General features: G+C 39.2%; 1 protein-coding gene across 1 annotated transcript in view; it reads right to left on the bottom strand.

The window, feature by feature from the left end:
* LOC18094312 (extensin-2) overlaps positions 1-16,359 on the bottom strand; it is a gene marked incomplete at its 5' end in the record, with an annotated part of 53,893 nt that overhangs the window by 23,559 nt on the left and 13,975 nt on the right. Inside the window, one exon of the mRNA XM_052445497.1 lies at positions 14,050-15,009. Within this exon, the coding sequence (XP_052301457.1) occupies positions 14,050-15,009 (960 nt within the window). The remainder of the gene's footprint in view (positions 1-14,049; positions 15,010-16,359) is intronic.

Below are 16,359 nucleotides of genomic sequence, written 5' to 3'. Positions count from 1 at the left end.
CGTACTAGGGGTGCTAATACCTTCCTTTTACGCAACCAGTCCCTTGCCTTAGAATCTCTGAAAGACCAGTTAGGTTTCCTAGTGACCATAATACTAGGTGGCGACTCCCTTATTCACAATAGAACAAAAATACCCGAAATCAATCGAGGATCGCCGCGAGGGTGCGACAGGATGCGTGGAGTTTTCTAAGAATTTTAAGTGGGGCCGGTCACCTGTTTTTAAGACCATTTTTTAGAAAAGCATGGAGTTTTCTAACAAAGTTTAAGGTGGGCAGGTCACCCGATATTGAGGCCATTCCTTAGAAAAGCGTGGAGTTTTCTAAGAATTTTAGGAGGGGCCTGTAACCCGATATTGAGACCATTTCTTAGGAAAGCGTGGAGTTTTCTAAGAATTTTAAGAGGGGCCGGTCACCTGATATTGAAACCGTTTCTTAGAAAAGCGTGGAGTTTTCTAAGAATTTTAAGAGGGGCCTGTCACCCGATATTGAGACCATTTCTTAGAAAAGCGTGGAGTTATCTAAGAATTTTAGGAGGGAGCCGGTCACCTGATACTGATACCGTTTCTTAGAAAAGCGTGGAGTTTTCTAAGAATTTTAAGAAGGGGCGGTCACTTGATTTTGAGACCATTTTTTAGAAAAGCGTGGAGTTTTCTAAAAAAGAGTTTAAGATAGGCAGGTCGCCCGATATTGAGACCATTTCTTAGAAAAGCGTGGAGTTTTCTAAGAATTTTAAGAGGGGCCGGTCACCTGATATTGAAACCGTTTCTTAGAAAAGCGTGGAGTTTTCTAAGAATTTTAAGAGGGGCCGATCACCTGTTTTTGAGACCATTTTTTAGAAAAGCATGGAGTTTTCTAACAAAGTTTAAGGTGGGCAGGTCACCCGATATTGAGGCCATTCCTTAGAAAAGCGTGGAGTTTTCTAAGAATTTTAGGAGGGGCCTGTAACCCGATATTGAGACCATTTCTTAGGAAAGCGTGGAGTTTTCTAAGAATTTTAAGAGGGGCCGGTCACCTGATATTGAAACCGTTTCTTAGAAAAGCGTGGAGTTTTCTAAGAATTTTAAGAGGGGCCGGTCACCTGTTTTTGAGACCATTTTTTAGAAAAGCATGGAGTTTTCTAACAAAGTTTAAGGTGGGCAGGTCACCCGATATTGAGGCCATTCCTTAGAAAAGCGTGGAGTTTTCTAAGAATTTTAGGAGGGGCCTGTAACCCGATATTGAGACCATTTCTTAGGAAAGCGTGGAGTTTTCTAAGAATTTTAAGAGGGGCCGGTCACCTGATATTGAAACCGTTTCTTAGAAAAGCGTGGAGTTTTCTAAGAATTTTAAGAGGGGCCTGTCACCCGATATTGAGACCATTTCTTAGAAAAGCGTGGAGTTTTCTAAGAATTTTAGGAGGGAGCCGGTCACCTGATACTGATACCGTTTCTTAGAAAAGCGTGGAGTTTTCTAAGAATTTTAAGAAGGGGCCGGTCACTTGATTTTGAGACCATTTTTTAGAAAAGCGTGGAGTTTTCTAAAAAAGAGTTTAAGATAGGCAGGTCGCCCGATATTGAGACCATTTCTTAGAAAAGCGTGGAGTTTTCTAAGAATTTTAAGAGGGGCCGGTCACCTGATATTGAAACTGTTTCTTAGAAAAGCGTGGAGTTTTCTAAGAATTTTAAGAGGGGCCGGTCACCTGATTTTGAGACCATTTTTAGAAAAGCGTGGAGTTTTCTAGAAAAGTTTAAGGTGGGCAAGTCACCCGATATTGAGACCATTCCTTAGAAAAGCGTTGAGTTTTCTAAGAATGTTAAGATGAGCAGGTCACCCAATAAATGGATCATTTCTAAAAAAAAACGTGGAGTTTTTCTAGAAATCTTAAGATAGGCAGGTCACCTGATAGGGAGACCATTGTTTAGGAAAAGCACTGAGTTTTAGCATGAACATATAATTTATCTTTACAACACTTACTACGCGAAGCACTTGACAAGTTTTGCTTCGTAAGCATTGTAAAGAGGGGGCAGCTGTTGTGACTAATTTTTGGACCCCATGTTTGCTGGAAGATTGACAAAAGCAGATGAAAGAAATATTTTTTTGAAACCCTGTTTGAGCTGTTTTCTGCTCTCTTTATCCTTCCCCTTTGGTGTCAAAATCATCAGGTTTTCTTATATTGATCAGAAGTCTTCATAATGCCAAATTCATTCCTTTTTTATCTGGTTTTTAAGGTTGAATAAATCCCTCAGAATTTGCATAAAAAAATGGTTCTGCTGTTGTCGCAATTTTTTGTTCCAACTTAGGCTCTGATTCTGACTCGGTTTCGTACGATATCTGACCATCCTAGGTATATTCTGTCACTCATGATACGTTAAAAAATTGACATACATCTTTATTAGGTCCTAGGGATCATTGTTCTTAGGGCAAATTCTCAGTCAGATTCGGATGCTCAGCATCGTCAGATCAAGAACCTTTTTGACCAACTAGATTACTGGCAGATTCTGTTCTCTAAAATGATTTTATCTCACTTCAACTCCTTCATCAAATTTGTAGTCCGGGACACGTAGATGAATTTGAGCTTTTGAATTTCTTGATTTCAATATCAGAAACTCAAGATATTCCTGTTTGAAATCTAGCGTGAAAACATAGAATCTTGCCGCGAGAAGGTTTCCAGCCGAGTTTGGTTGCAATTCTGTTATTCAAAAAGAATTTATCTCACTTTGAATCCTTCATCAAAGTTGTAGTCCGGGACACGTAGATGAATTTGGGCTTTTGAATCGCTTGATTTCAATATCAAAAGCTCAAGATATTCTCATTTGAATATCTAGTGTTGAAAGCAGGGATTCCTGGCCGCGAGAAGGATTTTTGCCCAAGTTCGCGAGACTGATTCGAAGGATTTTTTTTTGGACCAAGGACTGAATCGAAATGTGCTAAATTGAGGGATTGAATTGAAGAAGGACATTGAAAGCTGGAGAGGGGGGCTGGATCATCATAAATGACAGGATTTTTACCGCACCGAATAAGGAAAATAGGACTTTGCAACTGCACCCTCCATCTGATTTCTTTCCTTTTTTTCTCTGTTGTTTTCCTTTCTCATCACGCCTGATTTTTGGAGCTAAAGACCACGTTTTTGTTGCCTCATTTCAAAGGGAGCAGCTGGCCCTATGGAAGGAAAGAAAAGAGCCACACCATCCTCTAACTAGGAAAGAAATCACTGCTGATCACAAAATCAGAATCAAACATTCTGGTTTCCTATTTCTGCTCACCCGAGAATACACCCTAGAGTTAATGTAATATTTGTTTCCTAAATAAAGCCGTGTATAGGCTATATAGAAGCCTCGGCTGCTGACCTAAAGAGGGGGGAAAACGCACAAAGAAAGAGCAAAAAGAGAGCAGAAAAATAAGAAAAGAGAGGAGAGAACAGAGAGAACGGGAGGAACAGCAAAAGAAAGACAAGAAACACGCCTTTGCTCCATTTTTTTCTGCAAATAAAGACTGCAGAAACAGGAAAAGAAAGGCAGGAATCAGTAGAGAGAGTGACGGAGACGCAGAGTAAAGAAGGAGGCAATTGTTAGAGTATATTAGAGTACATTACTTTAGATTGTGACACTTGTCACAATCTTAATATAGTGGATAGTTAGTTAATTAGCCCAAGTCTGTTAGTCTGTTACAAACAGATATATAAACACAACTATCTCGTGGTATATTCAATCAATGCAAAATAAGAACTATTATCAAGTATTTTCTCTGCTGCTCCTATCTCTCTGTTTCTTCTTTCTTTCTGCAGAATTATAGATCATGTTAATCAATTGACATAGCTTAACATGGTATCAGAGCTGATTATTGCTCACGCTTGAAATTTCTAGATCCTCTGTTGCTTCCGCATTTTACTGTTATTCTCTCTGCACTCACATATTGTTCTTCATATTTGGAGTATATAGTGCTTCGTTGTGATCTTCATCTTGAGTTCTATTTCTTTCTGCAACTTGCACAGCAAGTGTTTGGTGTATTGTCTCATCCACGGATTAAACTTGAAATCCTGATGGTGACTGCTTCGCAACTCCAGTTGCTTCAATCTCCAGTTACAGCTCTCATTTCCTCCATTCCTACATCAGTCAATGTCAAACTTGATGAATCGAATTACCTCAATTGGAACTTCCAGATGCAACTTTTACTTGAAAGTAATGGAATTATGGGGTATGTTGATGGTTTGCTCCCCTGTCCACCTCAACATTGTTCAATCTCAGCTGAATCTGGTATCACCTCTTCTTCCTCTCAATCTGATGAATATATAGTATGGAAAATGCATGATAGAGCGATTATGCAATTAATTACTGCCACATTATCACCGATTGCTATGTCCTGTGCAATTGGTAGCACTAGCTCTAAAGATTTGTGGATTAGATTAAAGGAACAATTTTCCACTGTGTCTAGGACTAGTATTTTTCAGATGAAATCCAATCTGCAAACCATTAAAAAGGGTTCAGATTCAGTTTCACAGTATCTTCATCGAATTAAAGAGGCTCGGGACTACTTGTCTGCTGCTGGGGTATATTTTGCAGATGAAGACATTGTGATTCTTGCCTTGAATGGCTTACCTGCTGAGTATAATACTTTTAGATGTGTTATAAGGGGAAGAGAAAGTGTGATCTCATTGAAGGACTTTCGCTCACAATTGCTTGCAGAGGAAGTGATTATTGACACTTCAGTTAATTCTCCATTCCTATCAGCTATGGTTGCTAGTACAGGTGACACATACACACAAGGGAGTTTCTCTCCACATCATGGGCAGTCTCAGGTGCCTACTAGACAGTTTCAGCCATATAATGGAAACAAGAACAGGGGTAAAGGTCGATTTACTCAGGGATCTCGATTCTTTGCTTCTAGACCAGGTTTTTCCTCCATGGCACCTGTGCTTCCTAACTCAAATTCTGGACTCCTTGGTCAATCCCCTACTCAGCAATGTCGACATCCTTCTGCACTCATGGTTCCAATCTGTCAGCTATGCAACTCTGAGGGACACACTGCTCCTTTCTGTGGAGCTTCTCCTCCTAAGAGAACCAGATGCAACATTTGTGGTAGAAGCAATCATACCTCCTGGTATTGTTTCTATAATGATAAGGGTCCAAATTACATTGCTTCGTATTCTCCACAGTCATCCTTTTCTCTGCAGCCACAGTCTCTGCAGTATCCTTCATATCCGGCTCCTTCTTCACAGAACAGGGAAGTACATCAAACTCCTATGCAAGTTATGCAGCAATATACTCCATATCAGGCGTCATCCTCACAGAACCGGGAAGTACCACAATCTCCTATGCAAGCTATGCATACAGTGATCCACTCTGCCTCTCCAGCATCTTGTTCCTCAGGGTCTTCTCAAGTGTGGCTCACCGACTCTGGTGCCACGAATCATATGACGGCTGATTTGGCGAATCTATCGCTGGCCTCCCCATATCCATCCACTGAAACCATTCATACTGCCAATGGTGAAGGTTTGACAGTATCCCACATTGGTCATTCTACTCTTCATTCATCCATTTCTCCAATCAAATTGCATTCTGTGCTTTGTGTTCCTCAAATTACTCAGAATCTGCTATCAGTACACCGTCTTTGTCTTGATAATAACTGTCGGCTCATATTTGATGCTCTTTGTTTTTGGATTCAGGACAAAGTCACAGGGAGGATCCTTTACAAAGGGCTGTGCAGTAATGGATTGTATCCTATCCACTCTTTCTCGCCTGCAACCTCCCAACAGCCTTATCAAGCTACATCTTATCTTGGTCAACTCGTTCAGTCCACCTTATGGCATCATAGGTTAGGTCATCCTACAAATAATATTGTTTCCTTGATATTAAATAAAGCTCACGTGCATGTCTCCAAAACACCTACACCTCTCATGTGTCATCCATGTCTTGAAGGAAAGTTTAGTAAACTACCTTTTCCACAGCATGTCAATAAGTCTGTAATTCCATTTCATACTATTCATACTGATTTGTGGGGTCCTGCACCATCTATTTCAGTTGATGGCTATAGATACTACACTATCTTTGTTGATGAATGTACTAGATATTGCTGGCTTTTCCCTTTAGTCAATAAATCTGATTTGTTTTCTACCTTTGTTGATTTTTATTCCTTTGTTTCTACTCAATTTGCCTCCACCATTAAAACTCTTCAAACTGATGGGGGGGGTGAGTATACCAGCAATCGATTGAAACTTTTTCTTCTTAACAAGGGCATCTCCCATCGGCTTTCTTGTCCATATACTCCTGAACAAAATGGGGTTGCAGAGAGGAAACATAGACACATAATTGAAACCACTATCACCTTATTACAAACCGCTAAATTGCCATCCAAATTCTGGTCTTATGCCTGTCAAACATCCACTTATCTAATCAATCGTATGCCTACTGTTGTTCTTCATCATACCTCACCATTTGAGATGTTATTTGGATCCTCTCCACCTATTACACACCTTCGAATTTTTGGATGTGCTTGTTTTCCTCTTCTCAAGCCTTATAATAGCACCAAATTGCAGGCCAAAACTACAAAATGTGTGTTTCTTGGATATGCCACAAACTATAAAGGTTATCTATGCTATCATGTACCAACAATGAGAATGTTTGTGTCTAGGCATGTTATCTTTGATGAGCATCAGTTCCCATACTCAGATTTAGTGTCTACACCTTCAAACATACTGCAATCCAGTCCGCTGTCTTCTTGTCCTGTGACTATTGTCAATACAGCAAATTCCATTGTCTCCACCAGCTCAGTGTCTCCTTCTCACCCCTCTACCACTCATACACCTGCCCCATCTACAGACTCTGTTAGTCCACAGTCCATTACTGCTCCACTTTCAGCCTCTCCTCTGCTCCCTGTGGCACCTGATATCAGTATGCAATCTGATTTAGATTCTCATGGCTTTATTCCTGACAATCTCCAAGTAGTGCTGTCCATTCCTCCACTCAATCTTCATTCGATGCAGACTCGAAGCAAGAGTGGGATTATAAAAAGGAAGGCTCTCTTAGCCACCATCCAGGTTCCTGCGACCCCTGAAATGCAGTTGGTTGAACCAACCAATTACAAGGCTGCCCTTAAAATTCCTGTGTGGCTACAGGCCATGAAAGCAGAAGTTGATGCCTTACATACTCAAGGCACTTGGAGTTTAGTTTCATTGCCAGCAAACAGAAACCTTGTTGGCTGTAAGTGGATTTTTAAGATCAAGAGACATTCTGATGGTTCTCTTGCCAGGCACAAAGCAAGGTTAGTTGCTAAGGGCTTCAGTCAGGAACCTGGATTGGACTATGGGGAGACGTTTAGTCCTGTGGTGAAACCTACCACAGTCCGGTTAGTTTTGGCTCTTGCTGCACATTTTAACTGGTCTCTACGCCAGTTAGATGTCAAAAATGCATTTTTGCATGGTATTCTCCAAGAGGAAGTCTACATGGCTCAACCTCCTGGTTTTGAAGATCTCAATCATCCTCAACTCGTCTGTAAACTGCATAAATCCTTGTATGGCCTCAAACAAGCTCCTCGCGCTTGGAATGACAGGTTTACTCAGTTCCTTCCTTCTTTGGGTTTTGAAACCACTTATTCTGATTCTTCGTTATTTGTCAAACATGTTGGTCATGAGATTGTGGTGCTGCTTCTCTACGTGGATGATATCATTATCACTGGGAGTGCGTCTGGTGTGATTCAGCAAGTCATTAGTGCTCTTACTTCTGAATTTGATCTCACCGATTTAGGCTCCCTCCATTATTTCTTGGGCATCCAAATTACTCACACTGCTGCTGGTTTATTTCTGTCCCAGACCAAATACGTTGAGGACTTGTTAGCTAAATCTGAAATGAGTGAGGCTAAACCATGTGATACTCCTTGTCTACCTTACCATCGACTCCTCAAAGACGATGGGGAGCCTTATCCAAATCCTCAGCTGTACAGAAGTCTTGTAGGAGCTCTGCAATACCTCACTTTCACCAGGCCGGATATTGCTTTCTCTGTACATCAGGTCTGCCAGTTTATGCAGCACCCTATGATGTCTCACTTTACTGCTGTTAAGAGAATCCTACGATACCTAAAAGGCACTCTTAAGTTTGGTCTCTCATATACTCGAGGCGATTTACAGTTAAAGGCATTTAGTGATGCTGATTGGGCAGGGGATCCTAATGACAGGAGATCTACTACTGGATTGGTGGTCTTCTTGGGTAACAATCCCATTTCTTGGTCCTCTAAGAAGCAACAAACTGTTTCTCGATCTTCCACCGAAGCTGAGTATCGTGCCTTATCCTTCACCTCAGCTGAGTTGGATTGGATAAAACAATTATTAGCCTTTTTGCACATTTCGTTGCCTGGCGTGCCTGTTCTATTTTGTGACAATCTGTCTGCCATTGCTTTGTCTTTCAATCCTGTTCAGCATCAAAAGACTAAGCATATCGAAGTGGATGTTCATTTTGTCCGTGAAAGAGTCTCACGTCAACAACTCTCAGTGCAGTTTGTGTCTTCCCAGGAGCAGTTTGCTGATATCCTTACAAAGGGGCTGAGTGCTCCTCTGTTCCACACTCATTGCTGCAATCTCATGCTTGGTTCCTCACCGCTTGATCTTGTGGGGGGATGTTAGAGTATATTAGAGTACATTACTTTAGATTGTGACACTTGTCACAATCTTAATATAGTGGATAGTTAGTTAATTAGCCCAAGTCTGTTAGTCTGTTACAAACAGATATATAAACACAACTATCTCGTGGTATATTCAATCAATGCAAAATAAGAACTATTATCAAGTATTTTCTCTGCTGCTCCTATCTCTCTGTTTCTTCTTTCTTTCTGCAGAATTATAGATCATGTTAATCAATTGACATAGCTTAACAGCAATAAGCAGACCCAAACAAAGAACAGAAGAAGAAGGACGGACACAGACCGAGCGACCATCACTCTTTCAACGCCACTGCAGTTTCTTCATCTCCAGGTTTGTTTTCTATTTACCGGTTGCATGCTTTCTTTTTCTTTGTGTTTGCACTGTTAGCGTGGTCTCTTTCCATTTGGTTATATGTGTCTGTACTGTTCAAGTGAATTAATTCTCTTGAACAGTAGCTCTCCATACATAAAAGAGGGCTGCGCCCTTTTGTGTCCAGCCGGGTTACTTGCTTGGGCAAGTGACCCGGCCAGACCTTTTTTTCTTTCAAAAAAATAAAATAAAGAGAAAGAGATTTATGATTTTTTTGGGCATATTATTTTAAGGTCTGAATTTTTTATGTTGTAAAAAATATAAATCTCGGGTTTAGAATACCCGGTTTTTGACGCAATGTGACAAATTTACGTATATATCAAAAAAAAAATTTCTTGTGTGTTGCATACGGCCAATATCCTAACATGTTTTGAACGTTATTTTTTTAAAAAAATATTGGAAGTTTCGAAAATATGTTTTTGCATGGATTTCTTAAACACAACAAAAATTATTTTCTTGCATTTCTGGATTTTACAACATGTTTGTAAAACTCCAAAGGGTATTGGCCAATATTCCAAAAAATATAAAAATCTTATTTTGGGGGGAATTCATCTATTATTCACCGCTAATGTTTGGATAAAGAAATCCTTAAAGGACGAATATCCAAAATATTATTGGGAATAATTTGTTATTAGTCACTGTTAATATTTGGATAAAGAAACCCGGAATGGTAAATATCCAAAATAATTTTCTAGGAATAATAAATCCGCACACATCCTTGAAAGAAGCCTTGATTATAATCGAGGACATTTCAATTTTTTTACTCCACGGTTCACGAGCCGTGAGAGTATAGAACACTAAGACAAAAAAAAATAGATTTTTAAAGCACCCTAGATTTCTAAATTTTTGTCCCTACTCCTTGCGATTTACGAGTCGCAAACTCTTGAAATACCAGGGGGAAAATGAGCTTGTAAAGCACATGAAATCTCCTTGGATTTCTATCTTAATAAATTTAGTTAGAATCAAACCGAGAAAAACTGATGGGATTAGAAAACACCAACACCATAGCAATTATAAAACAAATCAAACACCAAGCAGCTTACCTTAGGTAAGGCGTACTAGGGGTGCTAACACCTTCCCTTTACGCAACCAGTCCCTTGCCTTAGAATCTCTGAAAGACTAGTTAGGTTTCCTAGTGACCATAATACTAGGTGGTGACTCCCTTTACACAAAACAAAGACCCCGAAACCAATCAAGGATCGTCGCGACGCCGCGCTCCGCTCGCGAGGGTGCGACAAGAATTATGAGAATTTTATAGGATATAGATGTAAGGATTAAACAAGGATAAAACAATTGTCAAGGTTAGAGGATCTACTAATATTATTTCAAATAAGTATAGTATAAACTCTTTTTATTACTCCACTGGAAACCACACACAAAGGAGGTTCCAATCGGATTATATATTGTTAACATGATTACATTAGTTATCTTATTCGAATAATGCTAATACTTGTAAATATTGTCTGGTATTCATGATGTTAATTTATATTAACAACAAATCAAGTTCCTTTCATACAGTTGGTTATGAAAGGATCAAGTATTTGTTATACCAAGGGTTATACAACATAAATCTAGATTAACCATTTACCAAGCAAAGTATTAAGAGTGAATAAGATAACAAATACAAAACATGTTAGTATCAAACATTAAAGTCCATGTTGAGTTTACACTATACTTATTCTTACACCATTAGTGTAACCTTTTCACCTTGACATAATAAACTTAACTAAACATAATGAAAGAGAGAAACATAAATAAACAAGATAAGAACATAAAAGATATAAGTTAACTAAGTAAAGGAAAGGAAATGAAAAGCATAAACAAGAGATTAATATAAACAAAATTTAAGCATTACAAAAATATAAAAAGAGAGAGCAAGAACATGATCTTGATTTGAAAACCAAGATGCCTAAATGCATGGCAAATGCCTCCTTTTATAGGCCAAAATTCAAAACTATTGATTTGATGACTAATTGTTGAGTGGATGACCACATTTTGACTTGGTGACAATCCTTATCTTCTTGTCTGAACAAAACGTCATTGCTAACATCAGAATTTGAACTGAAAGTTTTGGGAAATTGTCTCAGCTTTCCAACAAAACAAGAATCGGTGCATTTGGACTTCTAGAACTCGAGATATGGGCAAAACACTGAACAATGTCTGGGCTGCAGGACAAATTCTGACTTCTCCGTTGTTGCTACCATTTGAACTTGAAAATGGCTCTTTTAAATCTTGGACTCCTCATGAAAGTTTTAGGCTTATGTCTTAGCTTTTCATACATATAAACCAGACCTAAATCCAAGTTCTACAACTCCAGTTATGATCTAATAACCGAATGGTGTTTTAGTTTGAACTGAACCAACATCTCTTTTCTAAGCTTATCCCTCTCTGTCTTCTCAATTTCAGTAGTTAAACTCATCAATCAATCCTTTGATTTATGTGATAGGCTTGCATTTAAGATGAACATTTACAATAAATTAAAGGTATCTTATATTATTAAACATGTTATTATAAAACATGTTTTAGTTAAGGAGTTATTGATATTTCAAGTGCAAAATGATGATATAAAACCTTGATAAAAATGCACTTTTAAGTACTAATCACTTGTACTGGTAGGATGGAGATTTTTCATGCTAGGAAGATGAGGTTTGTAATGGTGTGGAAGATGAGCAACATGTTTTGGTATTGAAGGTAACTTATAAGATGAGTGTTTGTAGAAGAGTTTAATTTGGGGTGGTGAGGTGGCGGCGGCGAAGAATTAAGGCTGGTAGGCAACCACACTAGTGGTACAAGGCAAAATGCCACTGCTTAAACAGGCTGTAAAGGCCAATGCCCTGGCCTTCCCCAAGTACCCATTCCTAGGAATTGAAGGTTGATATATAACCTGAAATTGAATTCTTAGAACTGTAATTCTGTGACTTGCATACGCTTCTGTAACCCTTTATATAGTGATCTTCCGTGTTGTTTGGTGCATTTATGTGTCAACCATTAGTTAGTGGCGTCCCAATCAGAACTACTTAAGACAAGAGAGTTAATTGTGTTGGCCATGATGAAGTCAAGAACCATACAACCTAAAAGTACTTGTGCATTCAATCGTGGCTGAAAGTTTTTTTTTTTTTCTGTCGATGGAAGGAAAGATCTGCTATGTGATTGATCAAAAAGCAAGTTGCTTTAAGTCTATTTGTAATGGCTTCATCCACTTCCCAAAGGGTGCCCACAGAATAATCAAATAAGAAGGAATTAAGGTCGTCGTTACAGTTTTTATAGTCCATTGCTTAGCCATTATGCGGACGTTTTTTTTAATATATATATATATATATATATATATATATATATATATAGGCTATTATGCCAAACAGAAGAAGAACAATGGAACAATCTGTACATGGACATTGTTGAACAGGTAGTGGGATTTTCTCCGTGAAGTTTCATGGACAAGTAGTTTTTTGTTTACAAAGATCACATATAGAATACTGTTGGGGGGTTTGCTTTGTTGGAAAACAATGTCTTTTGGATTGTGTAGCCCATACTTACCTCTAAATCTATGACTTGGGCCTATTTCTGGCACCATAATCCCCGAAGTTATATTTTAGGCACTCTTTTCTTTTCATAAGAGTTTCTTTTCAAGACAAAATCAATTAAATAAGATCCAAGAATCAAGTTGGAAAGTATCTCTTAGAAACTTGAAGCCCAACACTAATAGCATAGTTATTAAATTTAGGCTGTGGTTTATTTGGAACATTTTTTTTTACGTTGATGTGATGAAATTTGAATGACTTAGTGAGTTCACCGGCACAAGGCGTAGAAATTCATATGCACAATTTTGTTGGACATAATTGACTTGTTTATTTACACATAAAATAAAGTTCACTTGTTAACATTCGGTTTGTATTGAAAGTGATTAGAGCATAAACTGAACTCTCTCGAACGTTTCAATCCACTATTCGGCCTATATCATATCTTTACTTATAAGTCAAAGTACATGACCTATCCTATATTTCTTTAGAATATTTCCATTTGTAGCTGGCTACCTGGTAAACACATGCGTTTCTGTTATTCCTCATTTGATCCAAACATATTATAATTAATACAAAATAAGTGTATAAAACAATCACATTGTCTCCTAATTTATATTAATTCCTACATTGTTTTACTGTTTAGAAAGTTATTCAATAGACTATCATAGATTGGAGGTGCTAATATACATGGCTTAGGTTAAAGTAAAAAAATAATAATTTGAAAAACCACATCGTTGTTTTTATGAACAAACACATACTTGGGACTCGCGAATTACGCTTTTACGTGCTTCCCTTAAATTAACGAATATATGTCTTCGGAGTTTTTAATGGAAAAAGACACAGCAAACAAGGAAATCAACGTAGGGCCAATAGACATTTAATAACAAGACATTGATTTTCAAACTTGGAAGAAGCAAAATTATATAATTTCGACAGAAAGAGAAATGTAATGTGATATTTATCCTTCCAAAAGCAATTACAACTATTACATTGCAAAATGGTACAAAGAAATGTTACAATGATCACTTCTCCGTACAAAAGAATTCACCATGGATCTACAATCTCGATCCTTATTCCACATAGACAGATGATTTAAACAAATTAGGAATCCTAATTTGTTTCGTAGACAACAAAAGAAAAGGAAATAAATAGGAACTCATTGCATGTTGTTACATTTCAAATTGACCCTACAACATCTTAGTAGTGTTTTGGTGGTGGAGGTGATGCATACATGTATGGAGGAGGTGGTGATGGTGATGGAGGAGGGGGAGATGTGTAGTGGTATGGAGGTGGGGGAGACTTCTTTGGAGGAGGAGGAGATGAGTAGTGGTATGGTGGAGGGGGAGATTTCTTTGGAGGGGGTGGAGATGAGTAGTGGTATGGAGGTGGTGGAGACTTCTTCGGAGGAGGTGGGGATGTATAGTGATATGGTGGAGGGGGAGACTTCTTTGGAGGGGGAGGAGATGAGTAGTGGTATGGAGGTGGTGGAGATTTCTTCGGAGGAGGTGGGGATGTATAGTGATATGGTGGAGGGGGAGACTTCTTTGGAGGGGGAGGAGATGAGTAGTGGTATGGAGGTGGTGGAGACTTCTTCGGAGGAGGTGGGGATGTGTAGTGGTATGGTGGAGGGGGATACTTCTTAGGTGGGGGAGGAGATGAGTAGTGGTATGGAGGTGGTGGAGATTTCTTTGGAGGAGGAGGTGATGAGTAGTGGTATGGAGGTGGGGGAGACTTCTTTGGTGGAGGAGGGGATGAATAGTGGTATGGAGGTGGTGGAGACTTCTTAGGAGGAGGTGGGGATGTGTAGTGGTATGGTGGAGGAGGAGACTTCTTAGGTGGAGGAGGGGATGAGTAGTGGTATGGAGGTGGTGGCGACTTCTTTGGAGGAGGAGGTGATGAGTAGTGGTATGGTGGAGGGGGAGACTTCTTAGGTGGAGGAGGGGATGAGTAGTGGTATGGAGGTGGTGGGGACTTCTTTGGAGGAGGAGGGGATGAGTAGTGGTATGGTGGAGGGGGAGACTTCTTTGGTGGAGGTGGGGATGTGTAGTGGTATGGAGGTGGTGGAGACTTCTTAGGTGGAGGAGGAGATGAGTAGTGGTATGGAGGTGGTGGAGACTTCTTTGGAGGAGGAGGTGATGAGTAGTGGTATGGAGGTGGGGGAGACTTCTTTGGAGGAGGAGGGGATGAGTAGTGGTATGGTGGAGGGGGAGACTTCTTTGGTGGAGGTGGGGATGTGTAGTGGTATGGAGGTGGTGGAGACTTCTTAGGTGGAGGAGGGGATGAGTAGTGGTATGGAGGTGGGGGAGACTTCTTTGGAGGAGGAGGGGATGAGTAGTGGTATGGAGGTGGTGGAGACTTCTTAGGTGGAGGAGGGGATGAGTAGTGGTATGGAGGTGGGGGAGACTTCTTTGGAGGAGGAGGGGATGAGTAGTGGTATGGAGGTGGTGGGGACTTCTTTGGAGGAGGTGGGGATGTGTAGTGATAAGGTGGAGGGGGAGACTTTTTTGGTGGAGGAGGTGATGAGTAGTGATATGGTGGAGGTGGTGATTGAGATGGAGGTGGTGGAGATTTATAATAATAAGGCTCATATGCCACCACACTGGTGGCTACAAGGCATATTGCTATGGCATGTATCATTGGGGACAAATGCCCCATCTTCCCCCTGCTTTCCATCTTTAGAACTCTTGCTTTTTGTGTTTGCATGTTTAGCATGGATGCCAGCCCTTTATATAGTGATCTATTTAATCATTTCTGAAAAAGATGTGTTTTTTTAATGATGATACAGCCTGGATTAAAGCATAAAATTAAGTTTCAAATCTGACTGTGGTACAACTTCTATATTCTTGTCTTTTGACTACTTCTTCTTGGTGGTTTCCCACGCAGGTAGTAAACCTTGAAATTGTCAGCTTGAGAGTTGGTGAGGTGCCATAAAATTCTTTGTTAGAACTGTGAAACGCGTTCGTAGCCAAATTGGTAATGTTTTAGCCCATTACGAAAGATAACAAAGGTGATTATCAGGAAAAATTAAGTCAAAGACTTCTATCTTACAATAAAATTTGGTGCCATTTCTCATTTGGACCTGGTAAATCCTTGCAAAATGGCTGAACATTGTACTGAAAGGATTATGTTGGAAGGTACAAATCTACGTTTGATCCAAGTAAAATATCTCACCGTCGTCGGTGAAATTGATATACAGATTGGCACAATACATTAACATATCCTTTAAGAGCTAATGTCAACCAGCTTATTAAAAAATGCCATCTAACTCTTATGGAGTTCATGAGGTTTGTGTCAGTCCATGATCTTAATTGACTTTGTCATGCAATAGGACAATAGGACAAATCAATCTTGTTTGTCTTGAAAGTCTAATAAATTGATTTCTTGTTAAAATGCCATTGTAAGTTTTGACATTAATTCCATGATTATGCCCACCTATACTACCAGAATTTTTAGATTTATTGACAGAATTTTCTGTTGATATTTGTACTCACAATTTGTCAGCAAGAAACTTGTCGACATGATCACAAACGGAAATAATCTGTTGGAAAAACTCTCGTTAGTGATTTGTGGTATGTCGGTGAGTCAGTCAGTAATAATTTAAAGATGGATTTATTGACAGAAAAAGTGCACAAAAAAAAAAACTTAACTCGCTTCATTTTGTTAATACTTCCATCATTGAATAATATCATTGACAAAATAACTGTATATCATTCCATCGGTAAATTTTTTTCTTAGTCGATGAATTTGACATGTAATCGTCAAACAAATCATCTTTTATTACGTCAGTGAGTAAACAATGGCAGTGACATTTGCAGTAGTTCTTTTCCAACACTCTGGAATATATCGACAGACTATGTCCATCGATA

This window comes from Populus trichocarpa, chromosome 1, assembly GCF_000002775.5.
Source record: "Populus trichocarpa isolate Nisqually-1 chromosome 1, P.trichocarpa_v4.1, whole genome shotgun sequence".
Taxonomy (NCBI): Eukaryota; Viridiplantae; Streptophyta; class Magnoliopsida; order Malpighiales; family Salicaceae; genus Populus; species Populus trichocarpa.
The sequence above is the reverse complement of the archived record's forward strand: the minus strand, read 5'-3'. Positions and strand labels throughout refer to the sequence as shown.